The 20,567-nt window shown below is 40.0% G+C and overlaps 1 protein-coding gene across 19 annotated transcripts in view; it reads left to right on the top strand.

Moving 5' to 3' along the window:
• Positions 1-20,567, top strand: part of LOC138760976 (astrotactin-2-like) — a 1,981,947-nt gene that overhangs the window by 1,351,454 nt on the left and 609,926 nt on the right. For all 19 annotated transcript variants that reach the window (XM_069932424.1, XM_069932434.1, XM_069932420.1 and 16 more), the window contains one exon: positions 15,620-15,885. In XM_069932424.1, coding sequence (XP_069788525.1) covers positions 15,620-15,885 — 266 coding nt within the window. The remainder of the gene's footprint in view (positions 1-15,619; positions 15,886-20,567) is intronic.

The following is a 20,567-nucleotide window of genomic DNA, read 5'->3' as shown; positions in this document are numbered from 1 at the left end:
GTAACTATATGTAATGTGGACGAGAACATTGGAGGAAGAACGTATAAGGAGATTATTTTATAAAGCCAAACAATGCGAAGAGAGCCATACTTTGGTTGAAATTAAACAATGGGGCAGATCATCGTTGATCTGGCTCATATTTCCCATCACAATAACCTTTGTACCTGCAGGATAAGGTGAGCTCTGTGCTTTGCTGCTGTGGCCACCCAATGCATCAGAGTGGCCACCCAATGCATCAGAGTGGTGTGTGAATTACTAGCACAATGGTTCACCAGTTAGTGCCACTGCTCCGCAGCTCGGACCCTCCAGATTTGAATACGACGTCATCCAGTTCTCTGCTGAATTTCCATGACCCTCCCCCCCCCCCCATTTGATGATGTGTCTTTTCCCTGCATACTCTACTTTCCGCCCACATACCAAAGATGCACAAGAATCTTAATGGGGCCCTACAAGTAACCCCTAGTGTCATTGAACAGCAAAAGATTCAAAGGGGAGTTGGTAGCCATGTGAGAGTGAGCAGGTTACAAGGAAGTAGGAGGGGAAATGAGACTGAGGGCTAGCTGTACTGTGAGCTGGCATGAACCAGATCTTCCTGTAACAAATGTTAATGGTTCAGGTCAATGACATTTTATCAGAACTAAGAAAAGTTGTTTCATCAGCATGCAAAGTATATCCAAAGTATACAGAGCTCAAAAGCATTATCATTTGATCTCTATCATAAATTTAAATTTAAAATTTAATTTTTACATTTAGACATACAAGTCTAATATTTAGCCCACGAACTTGTGCTACCTAATTGCACCCAAATGATCTACAACCCCTGAATGTTATTTCTTAAACTGGAGTGCCTGCAGGAAGTCCAGACGGTCATGGGGAGAATGTACAAACTCCTTACAGACAGCACTAGATTCGAACCTGGGGCGCTGGTGCTGCAACAGTTGTGCATGAACTGCTACGCTCAGCATGCCACACCATCATTTGATGTCCATTATGCTCTTGACCAATGAATTGTCATGTGCAGCTGAGGATTGCACTGACTCATCGTCAATATTCCTTGATGAAACCACCCTACTCTGTCGGATTAAAATGCCAGGCTATTTTTAGATAAGTTTGGACAGGCTATGCCTATATCAGGTGAGAGAGATGGTGAATCATTCCGTGATGTATCGTGGAAGAGCTGCAAAGAAATAGCAGACTGTCATTGGGATTTCAAACAGAAGCCCTATGACATCACCTGATTTAAATTGGTGCAGTGGACTTTATAGACTGTAAGTCGCCTTCATCTCTTATTTCTAAAATAACATTCAACCAGATCCTGATATTGCATTAAACATCCATAACACTGCACAACAATTTTTTTTTCAAAAGGTTTGCCTTCTGAAAAAAAAGTGGGGATTATGATAGCATCAATATGAACACAAAGATAATTTCAGAATTGTTGTATCACATAGGAAGCTGGAGAAACATTAAATTAACATTTATTGAATTTAGCCTATTTAATCACATAATGTGTAACATGACTGATTGCACTCAGAGACAAGAGAGGAGTACAAACACACTTTTAATAGCTTACAATCAATGGTCAGTAGACACAATGGTCCTCAGGAGAATCAGAGGTAAGGTGGGAAAACAAGGGTTTATATTGGGGATAGGCGAGGGTGAAGCCGAGGGAGGAGCCAGCCATCTGAACAATACATAGACAGTGAATTCTAGTTCACTGCATGATGCTGACACATTGTGTTAGTTTAACTGACCGAAAAATATTTTGCAGCTGATTTTCATTTGTACTCGTGTCAGGGTCCAACAATAGTCGGCCAACATTGATGGATACCAGTAGCCCTGATACTGCTTTTCGACTGTCGCAATGTTCTGGTGAAACTTTTCATCATATTCTTCACTGACTGCACCAAAATCAGCAGGGAATAAATCCAACGGCGTATGCAGAAAATAATATTTCAATGACAGATTGTCATTGGTTTTGAAACAAAGATAATGTTGGGTGAGATAAAATAAGGAAGCGAGTTGCACACAAGGATCCAAATCCAAGTACAAGCCTGGTACTTCAGTTATTATCATGTGTTCCTTTGCCTGCTTTGCATGATGTTTCATGGTTTTGGATACCTGAAACATGTTGTCAATCAGCTGGATGTAGTTTGGTTCCCTGTAGTTGCCAAAAAAAATTCAACATATTTAAATGCCTTCTATGCTATTTTCTCTAGCTTCACTAGCACCTGTACTAACTGCATGCCCAGGCATGCTTGGATTGACCAAAACAGTTTGCTTTGTGTGCAATATAGTAGTAAAAAATTATGACAAGAAATCAGAAAAATAAGTTATATATTTTTTTTTAAAAAGTACATGATAGGAATTATTATATAGTCAGGCTAACATGAAGTATTTTGTATCCATGTAAGAATACACCCTTCTCACTGTAGTGTACCACTGTGGGGCGTATGTATATGTGTGAGTGTGAACAGTTTCCTGTGATGGTGGAAGGCATCAGTAAGTAAAGTCTCTTTTGTTATTTGAATCTTGCATCTCTAAGTTATTTAAGAAACCTCCCAAGTAACCCAGAGACATAACATGGTGAAAATGGTATAAGAGAACCGGAATAAAGCCATACAAATGATTGTAAGTCACTAAAATACGAAGGGGAAGAAGAGAAAAATATATTGCAATGGCTGGAGCAACAGCAGTTCACCCAGTGATGGATGGGGAGGCTGAAAATAATGTTGAATCATTTAAAAGGTTTCAGCAGGAGTGCAATTTAGCTTTCAAAAGCTATTTTAAAAATGCAACAGCAGAGAAGGTCAGTTACATACTTCTCTGGACAGGGGAGCGAGGCCTTGACTTATTTAATAGGTGGGAGCTTACAGAGGTGGAGAAACATGATCCAGAGCAGATATTTACAAAGTTTGCTTCTCACCTTGAACCTAACCTAGGTCTAATCACAGAATTAAATGCAATGAATTTCAAGGCTTAATGCAAAAGACTGATGAAACTGTTGATAACTTCCTCACTAGACTAAAAATAGTTGCTGCAAAATGCAAATTTAAGGATATAAAGGAAAGATTAGTTGATCAACTAATATGAGACGTTCAGAGTTTCTTATAGGGAATGATAGCTTGAAGCTGGCTGAAGCTATAGACACAGCCAGAGCCTTCGAAGTTACGAGAACACAAATGAAATCCCTATCTATGCAGACCACCCACACCAAAGAGAAGGAAAGGTTGTCGCTATAAAAAATGATCAGAAAAATGCAAACCCCCCTAAGACCTGCAGGAAGTGCGGCAGAACAACACCCCTTTGATTACTGAAATAAATGCCCCGTATACAGCTCTGAATATAGAACCTGTGGAAAAGCAAATCACTGGGTGAAGATGTGCAAGTCTGGTATTAATAAAACAGTAATACCAGTGAAGAAAATTGACAAGAAGAAGATCCACCACAAAAATGAAAACAACAATGAGGACTCCGACACCCAGCTATTTGACATAGAATCCATGGACCTTCATGAGATGTTGGGTGAGATGAAATAAGGAAGCGAGTTGCACACAAGGATCCAAATACAGGGGATAATCCAGTACAAGCCTGGTACATCAGTTATTATTATGTGTTCCTTTTCCTGCTTTGCATGATGTTTCAGACAGGTCTCACAGCTGGAAACCACCCTGTCAATGTCAGCATTTATCCCTGGCCAATAAACAGCAGTTCTGGCTCTCCTTTTGCATTTTTCCATTCCAAGGGGCCCCTCATTATTATCAATAATCCTGAAAAAAATTTGATCATGGATTATTGAGCCTTGCAGTGATCAAAAATTGTATGTTCTTGCTTTTAATTTCAAGTCCATTAAAAAAGTATCAAAGATCTTTCCCTGCAGTTGCACACATGAATGAAACACGTACCTCTTGAATGTTTCATTTTACTTTGGTGAACAGTCTTCAACAAACATCTCGATAACCTTGTTGAACGTGCCTTGGTCTTCTACCTTGGCAAAAAAACAAATGTATTGAAAACCTCTAGAGATTGAGGTCCTGCTATAGTAAGTAGCAGTGCAATCTTCCATTCATCAGGTTTTCTATTGAGTCCAATGGCTTGCAGGTATAACATGAGTATTTGTTTGAACTCATGCTTGACATTTTCAGTCCAATTTACAATATCAGGAGCCTTTACACCCTCCATACCTCTGTTGGTAATGAGTGATACACTCCTGGTATTTCTTCCACTCCTGTGCACACTCCTGGTGTTTCTTCCAATCCTAGTACTACGTGATACTTTTTTATTGTAATAAAGCAGCTTGGGTTCTTTTAAAACAATTATAATTATTAGCTAGATTCATGACCATGTGGAGGTAGCCATCTTGAATCCCACGAGCTGCAAATAAACTAGTCTCTGACTCTCTCTAGTGGCCAGGAGGATCACTAGCACTTTATTATTATACACAGCTTCTCTTGACTTCTGTTTCACTGGTCATGGCCAATTCTATTCAATATTCAGCCACTAGGAGGCACAAGAGAGCTATAGAGATTGACACAAACTCAGCCTTTGCCTTTTTGTGCTGGTTATGAGCTGCCTCACCTGAGTTGTTTTGAAATGCACACCTCAATCGGTAGTTGGTGAATTTACCCATAACCTTGGACACATTGTGGAATATTGGAGAGATTTTAATATCAACTGTAATTTCCGATAAGTCATTTTCAGGTCAAACCTACAGAGGAGTTATTTTGTCTCAAAATTCAACAAGAAATATTTTTGCTTCTATGAGTATAAAAGTGACATTCACATTTCCTGGGCTTGAGTCTAGCACAGTGGTTCTCAACGTTTTTCTTTCTACTCATACACCACTTTAAATGATCCCTATGCTCTGTGATTGGTAAGGGATTGCTTAAGGTGGAATGTGAGTGGGAAGGGATGGTTGAGAATCACTGCTCGAGACGCAATGTTACTGAAATATTTTGCTCAAGACAAATTGTCATTGGCCCATTTCCTTTGGAGTTAAGAAACTGTGCACATAATGAGTCAATTAGGTACGATTAAAACAATGGTTTTCAAACTTTTTCTTTCCACCCACATACCACTTTAAGCAATCCCTTACTAATCACAGAGCACCTATTGCATAGGGAATACTTAAAGTAGGATGTGAGTGCAAAGAAAAAAGTTGAGAACCACAGGTCTAGACTGATACTCCCTGACATCAGAGGAGTAAAACATGAAAGTCTGCAGACACCATGATTGAAGTAAAAACACAATGCTGGAAAAACTCAGCAGGTCAAACATTGTGCTTTAGCAAAGATTAAGATATATAGCCAACATATCGGTCTTGAGCTCTTCATCAAAGAATGAAGTTGCCGTTAAAGCATTGCCCTGACAATATCTTGCTGTGTTCACTTTGAATAAAGTACTCCATTCCAATATGTTTTGAATGAATGAAAACTGGCAATTAATTCCCCATAGAGAACACGACCTTTCCAATGAAGCACAGTGCAGGCCCTTCAGTCCACAATATGGACTGCTGGGGATTTGTAGATCCAAACCACACTGTAAACAGAAATTCATGGTGTAAATTAAACACTGGCCTCATCAGTCATCAGAACTCAGTGAATCAGCTATTAAAATTGCAATGCAACTGATTGCACTCTGAGACTTGAGAGGAGCACCAACACACTTTTAATAGCTTACGATCAATAGTACATACAATAGTCCTCTGGTGAATCTGAGGTAAGGTGGGAAAACCAGGGTTTATATTGGGATAGATGGGGTAGAACCAAAAGAGGGGCCAGCCATCTAAACTACACACAGTCAGTGAATTCCTGTTGTGAGAAACAGAAGTACCTTCACAGATTTCGCTCAAGACAAAAATTGAGAACAAAGAACATTTATTGTACAACAGTGCAAAGTTGGGTGCTTCCTCTTACCATGGGAATACACACACATACTGGGGCTCACCCAACTTTTATACAGTTCATTTCAGTGTAGAGATACGCCTCCCCCCTTTAACATTTTTCTGCCTCCTGGATTTGTTTGGCATCTGGTAATTCTATCTGCCTACATGCAGTTTCTGTAAACTTGGAAGACCATGGGGTATCCTGTCTGGGTCCCATCATGTCATTGTCCTTATTCATGAATCTGCCTTTGTCCTTATTCACACCTCTCAACTCCCAGGACTTACTAATTTATATGCAGAACTTGCTAGTTCTTTCTATAAGACCTTTCTTCTATTGTACTTGTGTAACCCTTCATCCCTATTCAGCACTTACTTAACTTCCTCTAGTCTAGTCTATTATTCTTTATTTCATTCATATTAACTTTACTTCCTATAATCTATTATCTCTCACAATCCCCACTTTTTCTTTAGCTACGCTTACTAAATTCTCAAATGGAAACTTGGTCTTTTTCCCAGCGAGTCAGTAAACGAACTGTAATCTCAGCATCATCAGACGGAGTTTGGGAAACATACATCCTTTGGGTTGTAGTGATCTGACGAGGGGTCCGTTGAATTAAAAACTGCACACAAGTCATTAGGCAGGGAAGTTTCATGATGGCTAAAGTAATGAGTCCAATTGCTATAAGGGCTGTTTGTATCCACCTCCAGTCACCAGTAAAAAGTTCAACCGCCTGACCATTGTGACCGTCGTCATTAATCGATCTTCCACAAACGCTGCCCTCAGCAGCTAACAAGTAATCGAGAGCCACACGGTTTTGATAAGCTGTAGCTCGTATCCATCGTTGTTCTTCAGCCAATAAATCAAGGCCATCGCTGTCTGTTTGGTGAGAATCTTCAAAACTGCCTGGAGTCGGCTTAAATGCCAAACAGCTGTGGTAGTCTGGAACAGCCTGAGCCGTTTACAACTTGAATCGCCCTTATAGTGATTGCCTTTAGCCTTGCCTTTAGCCTTCCCTTTAGCCTTTGGAATGCATTCGTGACCCAAAGGATGATTTACAAGATGCCAAGTTGGGGGGAGCGTTTATTGTTACCTAACCTGTGAGTAGCAGCTTGTCTCCGAGCATTAGCATATATACCCCCTTCATCCCTACTCCAGATATAGCCCTGACTAATGTTCTGCCTATCATTTTCCCACCATCTTCTTTGTACCATAATTTTAGCACTCTTTAATATCTGTAGAAGTCAGGACGTCAACCCAATCCACTCCCCTAGGGCAGGTCTGTTTCCCTGGTCCATGTTGGGATCCTAAATTAAACCATACTAAATAAGGTACCCTACTATGAATATAGTCTATACCTGTGCCCTGTCTGCATTCTAAAGGTAAACGTCCATTCCTCAAAGTAATTTTCACCTCTGCTGCCCCTAGTCCAGGAGGACTTAATACATTGTACACAATTGGGTGGTTTCCCAAAAACTGGAAACCAGCAGAAAAACAATACAGCAAATAATAAAAATAACATTACAGCACTTTTTCCCGGCGTAGCGTAACTTTCAGACCAGAAGGATGCGAGACTGCACGCCAGGTGGAGGGTGTATTCTCAACGTCTTTAGTTTGTGGGTTAGCTTGTTTAATGCGTTGTATGTGAGTCCACCCCTTTTCTTTTGTTCGCACTGCAGTGTCTGTAATCAGAAGTACACAATAAGGGCCGTCCCATATCGGTTTTAGTTTATGGTCTTGCCATGCTTTCACATATACCGAATCACCAGGTTTAACAGAATGAATAGGATAGTCCAGGGGTGGGTTTTGAGCTAATAAACCCTTCTGTCATAAGTCATACAGAGAAGTAGAAAGTCCCTGTAAATATTTAGATATGTACTGGTCATTAGCCTCAGGGGTAGGGGTATCAGTGTGGAATCCCATGTAAGGAAGATCAAACATCATTTCATATGGTGAGACAGCAAGGTCCTTACGAGGAGCTGTAAGAGTCCTAATTAAAGCTAAGGGTAAGCATTTAATCCAGGAGAGGCCAGTTTCCTCATGAAGTCGAGTGAGTTGATTTTTCAGGGTCTGTTTAGCTATTTGAACAATTCATATTGAAGTGGCGTTATCTCTTAACACAGACTCTTTTATTAATGCCCTGCGGCATTTTTTAGCCAGATGTGGTCAAGTGATGGAAATACAATCTGACAACAGCCCTAATTTTGTGAGAACTCAAAGCAAGTTGAAAGAGGCAATTGAAAGCTGGAATCAGGATCAGATACGCAATACACTCCTATAGGTGTAAGGAGGTGGAGGGAAAAGATTATTGAGAGCAAATCAAAGTGTTCTTAACTTAACTTAACTTTGGCTTGACTTCGCGGATGAAGATTTATGGATGGGTAATGTCCACGTCAGCTGCAGGCTCGTTTGTGGCTGACAAGTCTGATGTGGGACAGGCAGACACGGTTGCAGCGGTTGCCTGGGAAAATTGGTTGGTTGGGGTTGGGTATTGGGTTTTTCCTCCTTTGTCTTTTGTCAGTGAGGTGGGCTCTGTGGTGTTCTTCAAAGGAGGTTGCTGCCTGCCGAACTGTGAGGCACCAAGATGCAAAGTTGGAGGTGATATCAGCCCACTGGTGGTGGTCAATGTGGCAGGCACCAAGAGATTTCTTTAGGCAGTCCTTGTACCTCTTCTTTGGTGCACCTCTTTCTCGGTGGCCAGTGGAGAACACGCCATATAACACGATCTTGGGAAGGCGATGGTCGTCCATTCTGGAGACGTGACCTACCCAGCGCAGTTGGATCTTCAGCAGCGTGGATTCGATGCTGTCGGCCTCTGCCATCTCGAGTACTTCAATGTTGGTGATGAAGACGCTCCAATGAATGTTGAGGATGGAGCGGAGACAACGCTGATGGAAGCGTTCTAGGAGCCGTAGGTGATGCCAGTAAAGGACCCATGATTCGGAGCCGAACAGGAGTGTGGGTATGACAACGGCTCTGTATACACTAATCTTTGTGAGGTTTTTCAGTTGGTTGTTTTTCCAGACTCTTTTGTGTAGTCTTCCAAAGGCGCTATTTGCCTTGGCGAGTCTGTTGTCTATCTTGTTGTCGATCCTTGCATCCAATGAAATGGTGCAGCCGAGATAGGTAAGCTGGTTGATCGTTTTGAGTTCAGTGTGCCCGATGGAGATGTGGGGGGGGCTGGTAGTCATGGTGGGGAGCTGGCTGATGGAGGACCTCAGTTTTCTTCAGGCTGACTTCCAGGCCAAACATTTTGGCAGTTTCCGCAAAACAGGACGTCAAGCGCTGAAGAGCTGGCCCTGAATGGGCAACTAAAGCGGCATCGTCTGCAAAGAGTAGTTCACGGACAAGTTGCTCTTGTGTCTTGGTGTGAGCTTGCAGGTGCCTCAGATTGAAGAGACTGCCGTCCATGCGGTACCGGATGTAAACAGCGTCTTCAGTGTTCTTAATTCCACCTTAAAGGTGTAAAGTCTCCATGAGGATAGTTTTTACAGTTTTATGTGAACTTGAAGGTATTCTCAACAGTGGTCCAATCACTAAAGCTTCTACAGATCCAAATGATCTTGAGGCACTTATCCCAAATCACCTTCTACTTCTTAAGACAAAGCACTCGATGCCACCAGGACAATTTCAGAAAGAAGCCATATATGCTCCTCAAAGGTGGGTGCAAGTTCAGTAAATAGCAGGTTTATTTTGAAAAAAAATGGGTTAAAGCTGTGGTTCTCAACCTCTTTCTTTCCACGCACATTCCACTTTAAGTAATCGCTGTGCCATTGGTACTCTGTGACTGTAAGGGATTGCTTAAGGTGGTATGTGCGTGGAAAGAAAAAGTTTGAAAACCACTGTTTTAATCATACCTAATTGACTCGTTATGTGTACAGTTTCATAACTCCAAAGGAAATGGGTCAATGATAATTTTTCTCATGCAGAATATTTCAGTAACAACTAGGTCGAGAGCAGTGATTCTCAACCTTGCCTTCCCACCTTAAGCAATCCCTTAATAATCACAGAGCACTGATGGCATAGAGATTACTTAAAATGGTATCTGAGTGGAAAGAGAAAGGTTGAGAACCACTGGTAAGCTGTATTCATAACAGGAGACTGTGAGGCCAGAACACACAACCTCATTCTTGTGGCTCTCTTTCTCTCTCTCTTAATATCTTCCCTTCCTGCACTCCCATCTGCCTCTGTCTCTTTTTTTACACCCATCTCACCAAACTCTCTCTTTCCTCATCTCTCACTCTCTCTCTCTCATAAAGAAGGGTGTTTGTCCTTCATGACCCTTCAAAGGGCTTAGTAAATCATCTTATCTGTTATATTTTACTATAATTACAAAGAGTAGCTTTGAGAAGCAAATATGATAGCCGTGACATTGCAAAATATCTCGATAACTGGGCTTGGCTTTGCCATTCTAAGTTGGCATCCAGGCACAGCAATGGGATAATTGATGTGCCTGCTTCCACTTATTTAACAGAATAGTGAAGTGTGTCGACTCCGTCACTTGGACTCACTTTCCACCACTTTCTAGAAAACTCAAGAGGAAACTGTAGCAAAAAAACAGGTTGGAAAGGAAGAGTGAAGTTAAACAACTGGATAATATATATATTTTTTAATTTACAAAAGGACTTTTAGAAGTGTGATTTGGATGGATAAATCTTTGTGAGATTGAGGAACTGGTGAGAGAGGAGGACACAATAGACCAGCCATGATCATACAAAGAAGCAAGACTTGAGTGGGTGAATGGCCTACTCTTATGTCATAGGTGCTCATAGAGATTACTTAAGGTGATATATGAGTGGAAAAACGAAGGTTGAGAGCCACTGCCCTAGACCCACTGACCTGCACTCGATCCAAATCCTTCCATTACCTCCCATCCATGTACCTATCCACATTTTTCTTAAATTTCTAAATTGATCCTGCATTTTCCAATTCACCTGGCAGCTCATTCCACACTCCCACCACTTTCTGCATGTAGAAATACTCAGCAATGTTCCCTTTAAACTTTTCCTCTTTCACCCTTATGCCACGTCTTTTAGATTTTATCTCTCCTAATCTCAGTATAACAAAGCCTGCTTGGATTTACTCTATCCATTTGTCAGATTTAGGAAAGTGATATTAAACATTGCAGAACTTTGTCTGCTCTGTCCATGGGGATTAAGCTGCAGCCTTTGTTCTTGCTGCCGGTTTGTGAACATATCATGGAAAAGCTGCTGAAACATCAATCTCTGGCAGATCTTCTGATTCATTTTCCTTCCTCAGCCATGTGATTCATGCCATTTCTCTCTCCGTGATGGATGATCAGCATTTCTGTTCGACTGGTCGATTTTTTTCTGTTTGCCCAACATAACCTGTCCACCTAATTTCCTTGGTTACTGTTCTTTTGCTGAGTTGGGAGGTGGGTGTGCGAGTTGGGGTAATCGCTGATCATGAGCCTCAGGTTTTGCTGTGTATAAAACCATCTTCTGCCATAAATGGCACAGACCAACAACACAATGGATTATTCTGCGACATAAACTGCCAAACATCATGGTTGCAAAGAATGACTCATGGCACAAAATCTTTTATACAGCAACAGTTGAGATTAATCCAATTTAACTCAAACCCAAGTCCACTTCCCCATTAATTCTCTGCTCTGAAATACACATGATTCATGTAGAGAAATGCTTTATGTTTAAAAGTTTTTCAGCTGTGTTTTCAAATTTCTCCATGCCTCATACTTTTACCTCATCCAGCTTCGAAAAGTTATAAATTCTTATATTCTGGCCTTATCTTCATCCTCACTCCCTCACTTCACCTTCCTGAATCTGGAAACCCCTCTCTTTCCACCTCTCCACATTATTTACATGCTTCTGGCCATCTTAAAAGGGACCTATTAACTTATTAACCCCTGTATTTCTTTGTAATATGGGAAGAAACTAGAGTACCCAAGAGAAATGCATGCAGACATGGGGAGAACATACAAACTGTGAAGGATAAGAGGTTGGAGGAGTTGTGGATAGTGCTGAAGGTTGTCGTAGCTTACAAAAGGATATAGACAGGATGTAGAGTTGAGTGGAAAAGTGACAGATGATGTTCAATCTGGATAAGTGTGAAGTGATGCTTTTTGGAAGGACAAACCAGAAGACTGAGTACAGGGTTAATGGAGTGTGGATGAACAGAGGGATTTTGGGGTCCAAATGCAAACATCTCTCAAAGTCACCGCACAGGTTGATAGGATAGTTAAGAAGGCCTATGGGAGGTTTGGCTTCATTAATAAGGGGAGAGTAGAAAAGTCAAGTTGCAACAGTACAAATCTCTGGTGAGAACTCACTTCGAGTATTGTGTTCAGTTCTGGTCACCTCATTATAACATTTAAAAACCATGATACATACAATAAATCAACAATTAGTACACAATATATAATATTAATAATTATACATGGTGATATTTTCTTGAAGCAATATTTTACTTCAATAATTCCCCTGCTGTTGGTGAAACTGGTGTAGATGTTCTGTTTACTGCCCAGTCATAAATCTGTGGTTTTGATTGGCTGACTTTTACACAAAGCAAATTTATTATCTTTCATGAATTTAATGCATGAAGTTGAAAATTTGTCGCAATATTTCTCACTTGGACAACACAGTTAGCGAACTGGTTAGCACAACGCTATTGCAGTGCCAACAATTCGGGCTTGACTTGCCACTGCATGTAAGGAGTTTGTATGTTCACCCCATGTCAGCATGGGTTTCCTCTGTGTGCTAATTGGTCACATGGGTGTATTTGGGTGCTGCGGGCTGGGCTCGAGGGCTCAAAGGACCTGTAACCATGCTATATCTCTCAATTTTAAAAATACATTTTATAATTTAAACTTGAAACCACAAATCATTTTCTGTTTTAACTTTATCATTTTCTAAATCTTGGAATATCATTATTTTTTTCAAATAACTCTTAATGAAGCTGTCAAACATGAAGACCTGAGGTTTAAAGAATGAATGCATTTCATAATTGCAATTTACTTGCTAATTCTAGTCCTCACTGATGTCATTGGTTTTAATATTGGATAACCACTTTGGTTTTTCTCCGTTTGCAGTTGGCAATTTTCATTTTAATTTTGCAATTGTTTCATTGCATGTTTTTCTGCTTCTTAATAAAAATACTTCCAACTTTTGTGCATTGGTCCAAGAACATCGGCAGAGCGATTGTCCACCTGATGAAGACTCTGATTGCTTCCTTATTCTCAGTCTCCCCTGGAGTGTTTTCATCTTCAGCAACACAAGTTCTCAGAGAACCTCTGCCTTCTGATTGCAAGTCCCCACTGAGGTTCATGGAGGGATGGTCGACTAAACTGTCCAAATTCAACTAACTGTCAGAGTGATCAAATGTTTCTGACAAACTTTGAAAGATATTCAAAAAATAATGACAAAAGTAAACCCACTGTCTGTTTATATAATGCTCTAAATACATTGTAATCAGATCAGATTTCAGATTTATTGTCAGAGTACATACATGACATCCCATACAACCTGGAGATTCTTCTTTTGCAGGTGAGGCAAAATTACTATTTATTGGTAGTGCAAAAAATCTGTACAGAGCATACACTTGTAAACAAATAAAGAACTGTAAACAGATAATGAATGGAAACAGTGACTGAAATACTGAAAGATTTTTAAAAAATCAATAAAATACACAAATAAGAGTCCTTAAATGAGTCCCTGATTGAGTTTGTTGTTGAGGAGACTGATGGTGGAGGGGTGTGATAGTACAGATCTATCACCAATCTATATAGTGTATATAGTTACAGTATCTAGACTGTGCTTACAGCGATTGGCTGAGAGCTAAGCCACACCTACTGTCTGGGCCTTAAAGGGTTGTGTCCCTAGCCAGGTCGGATCATTCCGGACTGGTCGGCCACCTGTGAAGAGCTCCTGTCTTTTGCTAATAAAAGCCTTGGTTTGGATCAACAAGTCTTTGATTCTTTCGATGAGTTCTACAAGGGGTAGCACCTATATTTCTTGGCTGATGGCAGCAACGAGAACAGAACAGTGCTGGGTAGAAAGGGTCTTTGATGATTGCTGCTGCTGTCCAAGAGCAGCATTATTTGTAGATGTTCCCTATAGTGGGGAGGGTTTTGCCTGTGATGCCCTGGGCTGTGTCCACTATCTTTAGGAGGGCTTTATGCTCAGGAGTATTGGTTTCTCTATACCAGACCATGATGCAGCCGGTCAACACACTTTCCACCACACCATTGTAGAAATTTGCCAGGGTTTCTGGTATCATACCAAACCTCTGCAAACTCCTGAGAAAGTAGAGGCACTGATGTGCTTTCTTCACAATAACATTTGTATATTGGGTCCAGGAAAGGTCCTCTGAGATAGTGACTCCCAAGAATGTAAATTTTCTCATCCTCTCCACCTCTGATCCCTCAGAGATCACTGCATTATATACCTCTGGCTTTCTCTTCCAAAAGTCAACATTCAGCTCCTTAATTTTGGTGACCTTGAGTGCAAGGATGTTGTTGGATCACAAGTGAACATTAAAAAAAAATGAAATCTTTATACCTTTTTCTTCTGTGGCCCCTCTTCTCCATTCTACTTCATAGGATTGTTGTTTCTGTGACAGTTCTAACCTGTCACAGGTTCAGTGGCAGCTTCCCCAATCTAAGTGTTGGATGCATATTGCCACTAGGATTCTTAACACTGAAACACAGTTAGGAAATCTCCGTCCATCATGTGTGAGGACCTCTTTATCGACATGTTGTTGTGACCTACCGTTGTTTTGGAATGTGGGCAGGAAGGCAATAATGCAGAATAATGCTGCTCTGCTTTTTGCTTTCTGCAAGATCCCCACCTTTTCAGACAAATACTGTGGTAGAATGAACATGAAGAAGAAGTGAGGTAGTTGAGTGCTGCTGATCCACAACCATCTCTAATCACTGTCGGTCAGGAACACGAGCACATTGCTTCTGAAATGTTTACTCGCGTCATGTTTTCTTATCTGAAGATTTTTAAAATCTCATTTAATCCAATGGAAACCAATGTTATTAATTTTCATTCTCATATTTTTTCACATCACTGAGTATGATTTCCTGTTGTCATTGGAATTTTGTTTTTTTATTCATATAAAATGCACCCTTCAGTTGTACTATATCAGTGCAGTGCAACCAACGACCTTCACAAAACAAGTTCAATTCATAAACTGCGATCCCAACATTTTCCAGTCATGATCCCAGGTTTACCATCACACTGTGATTTCCCTTCATTTTCCTGATCCTTGCAATTCCACAATGTCAAACATGAAGTCTCCTGTCAAACTGCAGCTTTGTCATCATCTGCTAATTGGCATGATATAAAATGCGATATAACATTTAGATTTTGCCAGACCTCAGGCAAAATAAAGGAGCTGCGATGTTTAGTAGTTTCATAAAGTCAAACTAAAGACAAAATAAACTTTCTCACTTCACCTTAGTATGCATGTTATGGGATTTATTGAGTGCATTGGTTCAAATACATAAGGTCTCAATTGTATGTGTTTGGGTAAATAGTGCTTTAGTTAATGTGTGAACAATCTTGCAACTTGTCATGTCACTGCAGGCAGAAGAATGCTGATTAGTTTTTCATACTGTATTCTCTAAGCTCAGAAGAATAAAATCTGAAATACTTCCATGGCTTTCAAAATGGCATTGAAATCATTACCTGATCCTCTAACTCATTTTGCTAAAATCTGTTTTCTTTAATATTTGCTTTTCATTTAACTTTCAGAAACAACTGAGTTGGGAAACAAGAAAATCGTCAAATCGATACCATTCATTTCCTACCTGTCTAGTTTGCTGGGTGCCCAGATGCTGTCAGATGACCAACCCATAACTGGTGTGGAGATTGAGTGTGAGGAGAAAGGGCAGTGCCCTTCTACATGCCATCTTTGCCACCGGCAAGGCAAGGATCAGGCCAGTCCTACTCCTGTGCTGCTGGAGATCACTCGTACCGTACCACTCTACCACTTGATCGAGGGCAACAAGACCAGAGAGGTGAGTGTAGCGATCAGAACCCAGCTCATCTTTTCCAGTACAGAATTTAGATTCATACCAAGATGCAGTTACTGTAAAACACACTGAACCAGCACAAACTCCAATATGTTCTGCAGAAAATTATACATTTTAATTTGTATATAAGTTAATGATGAGAAATAATTCTATTTTAAGGACAGGGAATGAATTCCAATCACCATTCATTTTATAAATATGAGACATGTGGTGACACAAGATCTTTTGCAGCAAAAATGCCATCAGTGTGGAATTCAATAACCAGTATCTGGACAACACCAAGGGAGGGCAGAAATTCATGTGAATTTTGAAAAATAAGCTTTTTCTAGTTCATTGATGCCTGTGAAGTGATTGGGAAATATTTCCATTCTGTTAAGCCACTGTAAGTATCAATACTTCAACCTCTTTCAAACAATATGTTATTCAAAATAATTCAGGTTTTTATTTTATTATTTTAGCTTAAATTCAAGTTCAAGTTCATTAGCATCTGATTGTACATACACGTATACAAGCCAATGAAGGAGTGTATCTTCAGATCAGATTTCAGATTTATTATCAGGGTACCTACATGACATCACAGACAACCCTGAGAATCCTTTTTCCTGTGGACATGGCAGAATTACACTAAGTGCACAAGCAAAAGTCTTTAAATGAGTCCCTGATGAGTTTGTTGTTGAGGAGTCTGATGGCGGAGGGGTAGTATCTGTTCCTGAACCTGTTGGTGGGAGACTTGTGGCACCTGTACCTCTTTCCTCATGGCAGTAGCAAGAACAGAGCATGTGCTGGGTGGTCCGGGTCTTTGATGATTGGTGCTGCTCTATATGGCAGCATTCCATGTAGATGTAGTGGGGAGGGTTTTTCCTGCGATGTCCTTGGCTGTGACCACTACCTTTTGGAGGGCTTTATGCTCAGGGGTATTGGTGTTCCCATACCAGACTATAATGCAGCCAGTCAGGACACTTTCTACCACACCTCTACAGAAATTTGCCAAGGTTTCTGGTGTCATACCAAACATCTGCAAACTCCTGAATGACATTGATGTGTTGGTCTAGGAAGGATCCTTTGAGATAGTGACTCCCAAAAACCTAAATTTGCTGACCTTCTCCACCTCTGATGCCCCAATAATCACTGGATTGTAGACCTCTGACTTTCCTTTCCTGAGCTCATCAATTAGCTCCTTAGTTTTGGTGATATTAAATGCAAGGTTGTTGTTGTTGGTGCACCATTCAGCCAAGTTTCCAATCTCCATCCTGCACGCTGACTCATCTCCTTCCTTTATGCAACCTATTACCGTGGTATTGTCAGCAAATTTGTAGATGGTGTTATTGTCTTACTGAGTTGCACACTCATAGGTGTAAAGTGAGTAAAATGTTGGCTAAGAACACAGGCCTGTGGGTGCTCTGGAACTGATGGAGATTGTGGAGGAGAAGCTCTTACCAATCCTCACTGATTGTAGTCATAGTGTATGCATTTATATATAAATATATGTATGTATGTATTTATACACACACACACACACACACACACACACACACACACACACACACACACACACACACACACACACACACACACACACACACACACACGCACACACACACACGCACACACAATACCCTAGACACCAATGACATATATAGTGATCCAAAGTAAAGATATATATGGGATTTTAGAATTGTTCAACAGTCTCACCACCTTCCTGAAGAAGCTGTTTCCCAACCTGGCTGTCCTGGTTTTTAATACTTCTTTAACTCTTCCTTGAAGATAATATCTCAAAGATACTACCGGCCTGATGATGCTATGAGCTCTCTTTAAGCATTGCTCCCTGTGATTCCATTTATAGAGGGAACGGAGATAACAGTGATCTCAGCAGTTTTACTCATCCTCCATACTGACCTTCGATCTGACGCTTTGCAGCTACCATATCACAATACAATGCAGCCGTTGAGACTGTTCCAACAGTTTTAAGTTAACTGGCATGGCTTTCAAAGGAAGGAGGATTGGACTAGTATAAGTTTTTAACCATTTGTTCTGTTTTGACAGGATAATATTGATGGTGATTCCCAGTTCCTTGTTACCAGTGGTTCATTGACATTTCCACATTCTACTCAATCTTTTCTTTTGCCGTTGAAATATTATTGACATTGTTTGATATCCAGCAATTGGTAGAATGATTGATAAAATAATTTTCAAAACCCAGGATGAGTATTCAGGTGCAAAAATACTTTTGTTGACTTGTGCAAAGCTGTCTTTTTTAATACTTTGATGATGCCACCTTAATAACTTGTAAATCAGTAGCTGAAAGTCCATAAGTTTGTTCTTTGCCATTTGCGTTAAATGTAGAATATTGTAGAGGCTGAGTTGAATTCTGCTCCAGTGTGTTTCAATAGAAGCGAGTTTTGGAATTGGAATACAATGTGTGGGCCCTGGCCACAGTTTGTAATCGAATGTTTGAAATAAAGATTCAATTCCAGTTTTCCAAGGTCACTTTCTATTTTGTACTCAATGAAATCATTTTAAATTATAACATAAAGTTCCATCACTGTCTCTTTTTTCTTGCAACAATTGCATATAACTATTTTCTTGTTGAACACATTTCTTTGCTTTCAAAAGTATTATGGTAAAAAAGAAAACACCCAAAATAAGGTTCTGATTTTGCAAATAACACATTGCCTTTCATTATGGAAGTTTTAAAAATAGTTCTCATACTAGACTAATGTGCAATAATTTACTCTCTTGTTCTGAAACATGACTGGCAAGATGTGACTTGCATGTCAGCAGGCAACAAACTTTAAAACAAAGAAAAAAAAAGAGGTGAAAATAAGATCAGTCAACGACTGATTTAAGATTAGTCCGGACATGAATTTATTAACTGAGAGGTTGCAAAAATAGATGAAAAATAAGAATTCTAAGGCATTTGCTTGTTTAGAGATGCTGGAAATCATGAGTGAAATCAGGAATCGAAAAAATGAGGCAGGATTTAACCTAGTTGAGATTCTGATCTCTAATTGGTGAATGTCTTCTCCACACAGACTGTGAATTGTTCATTCTCTTATTTGGTCTGACATTTTCAGGAATTGAAAGTTAAATTGATAAAGATAAATATGGCTTTGCACTCTGTTGACCAATATTTCTGTCCGTCAACAATTTGGCTGGAATAACTTGACTATTCCCTAAAACCCATTAATAATTTGAATGTCCTTAAGATTAATCAACATGTTGAACTCAGTGAATTTAATTAGATAGAAAAATAATGCAAAATAACAAGCTGGAGGTCAAGTAAAAATGGTGATTTATTCTCTTCCCTTCTCAAATTTTTAAAATCCTTCAATTCTCCTTAATGTTCTTTCTTGTCATTGTCCAAAGCCTGATTCCCTCACAGATATGAATGCAAATTAAGGCAATTCAGTCTGTAATCATACATCAGCAACTCAAGTATTCACTTTCACTCACCGACCTTCTGGCACAGCATGGGTGATGAAATTAATTCCTGCCAATATTTTCTCATGCCATAACCAATATTCTCAGTGACCCACTGTGTGAAATTGGATGATGAACAATGATTATTGGAAATTGTCCTGAACAAAGTAGTCAAGTCAAGTTCAAGTTTATTATCATCTGAATGTACATGTACAACCAGACGAAATAGTGTTTCTCTGGACCATGGCACACACACAGACATGCACACCTAATAATCACAAATGTATATAAAGGTATAATTTGAGATCAATATGTAAATATTTTGGGATGATTTACTTAGTTACAAGATACTCTTCATCAATCTCACAGCCTGTGGGAAAAAGTTATTTCCCATCCTGGGTTTTTTTGATATTCCTCTACCTTCTTCTTGATGGTAGTGGGTCAAATATACTGTGTGCTGAATGAAAAGCATCCTCTGGAATTCTTTGAGCTCTATTTAAGCAATGATCCTGGTAAACATGGTCAATAGAGGATAGGGAGACTACCATGATCTTGTCAGCTGTTTTCTTGATCCCTGCATTCACTTTCAGTCTAATGGTTTGCAGCTACCATACCACGCAATGATGTAGCCAGACGAGACATTCTCATTTGTGCTCCTGTAACATGTCGTCAAGATGACGGCCAGTAGACTTGCCTTCCTCAACTTTCTTAGGAAAAGTAGGCACTGCTACACCTTCCTGACTAATGATGAGATGTATTCAGGATGGGCCGTCCTTTATATGTACACAAAGGAACTCAAGGTATGAAACAGAAGTCTTTCATACATATTAAGAACAAAACTAGGAAGTGTTGTCAAAAGCAAAGCCTGTTAATTGTATTCATGATTTAGTTAGTACAAACAAGTAATGTTGTATTTGGAATTGAGAATCCAATATATTTTTATAATTTAGGATGTAAGACCAGGAGTGGATGATGTAGACCCTTGAGCCTTTTCTACCTTTCTGCCTGTTCTCTATTTTTGATTTAATTTTAATTTTAAATGTAATTTTATTTTATTCTATTCAGACTTATGGCATGGCAACAGGCCCTTCCAGCCCATGAGCCCGTGCTGTCCAAAAACTCCAATTAACCTACAACCTTTGTACGTTTTTGGGGGGTGGGATAAAACCGGAACACCCGGAGAAAATCCACGCAGAACATACAAACTCCTTACAGACAGCGCCAGATTGGAACCCGGGTCACTGACG

Source organism: Narcine bancroftii, chromosome 1 (genome assembly GCF_036971445.1).
Source record: "Narcine bancroftii isolate sNarBan1 chromosome 1, sNarBan1.hap1, whole genome shotgun sequence".
In the NCBI taxonomy this organism is placed as follows: domain Eukaryota; kingdom Metazoa; phylum Chordata; class Chondrichthyes; order Torpediniformes; family Narcinidae; genus Narcine; species Narcine bancroftii.
Note: the sequence above shows the minus strand (reverse complement) of the source record. Positions and strands in the feature narration are given on the sequence as shown.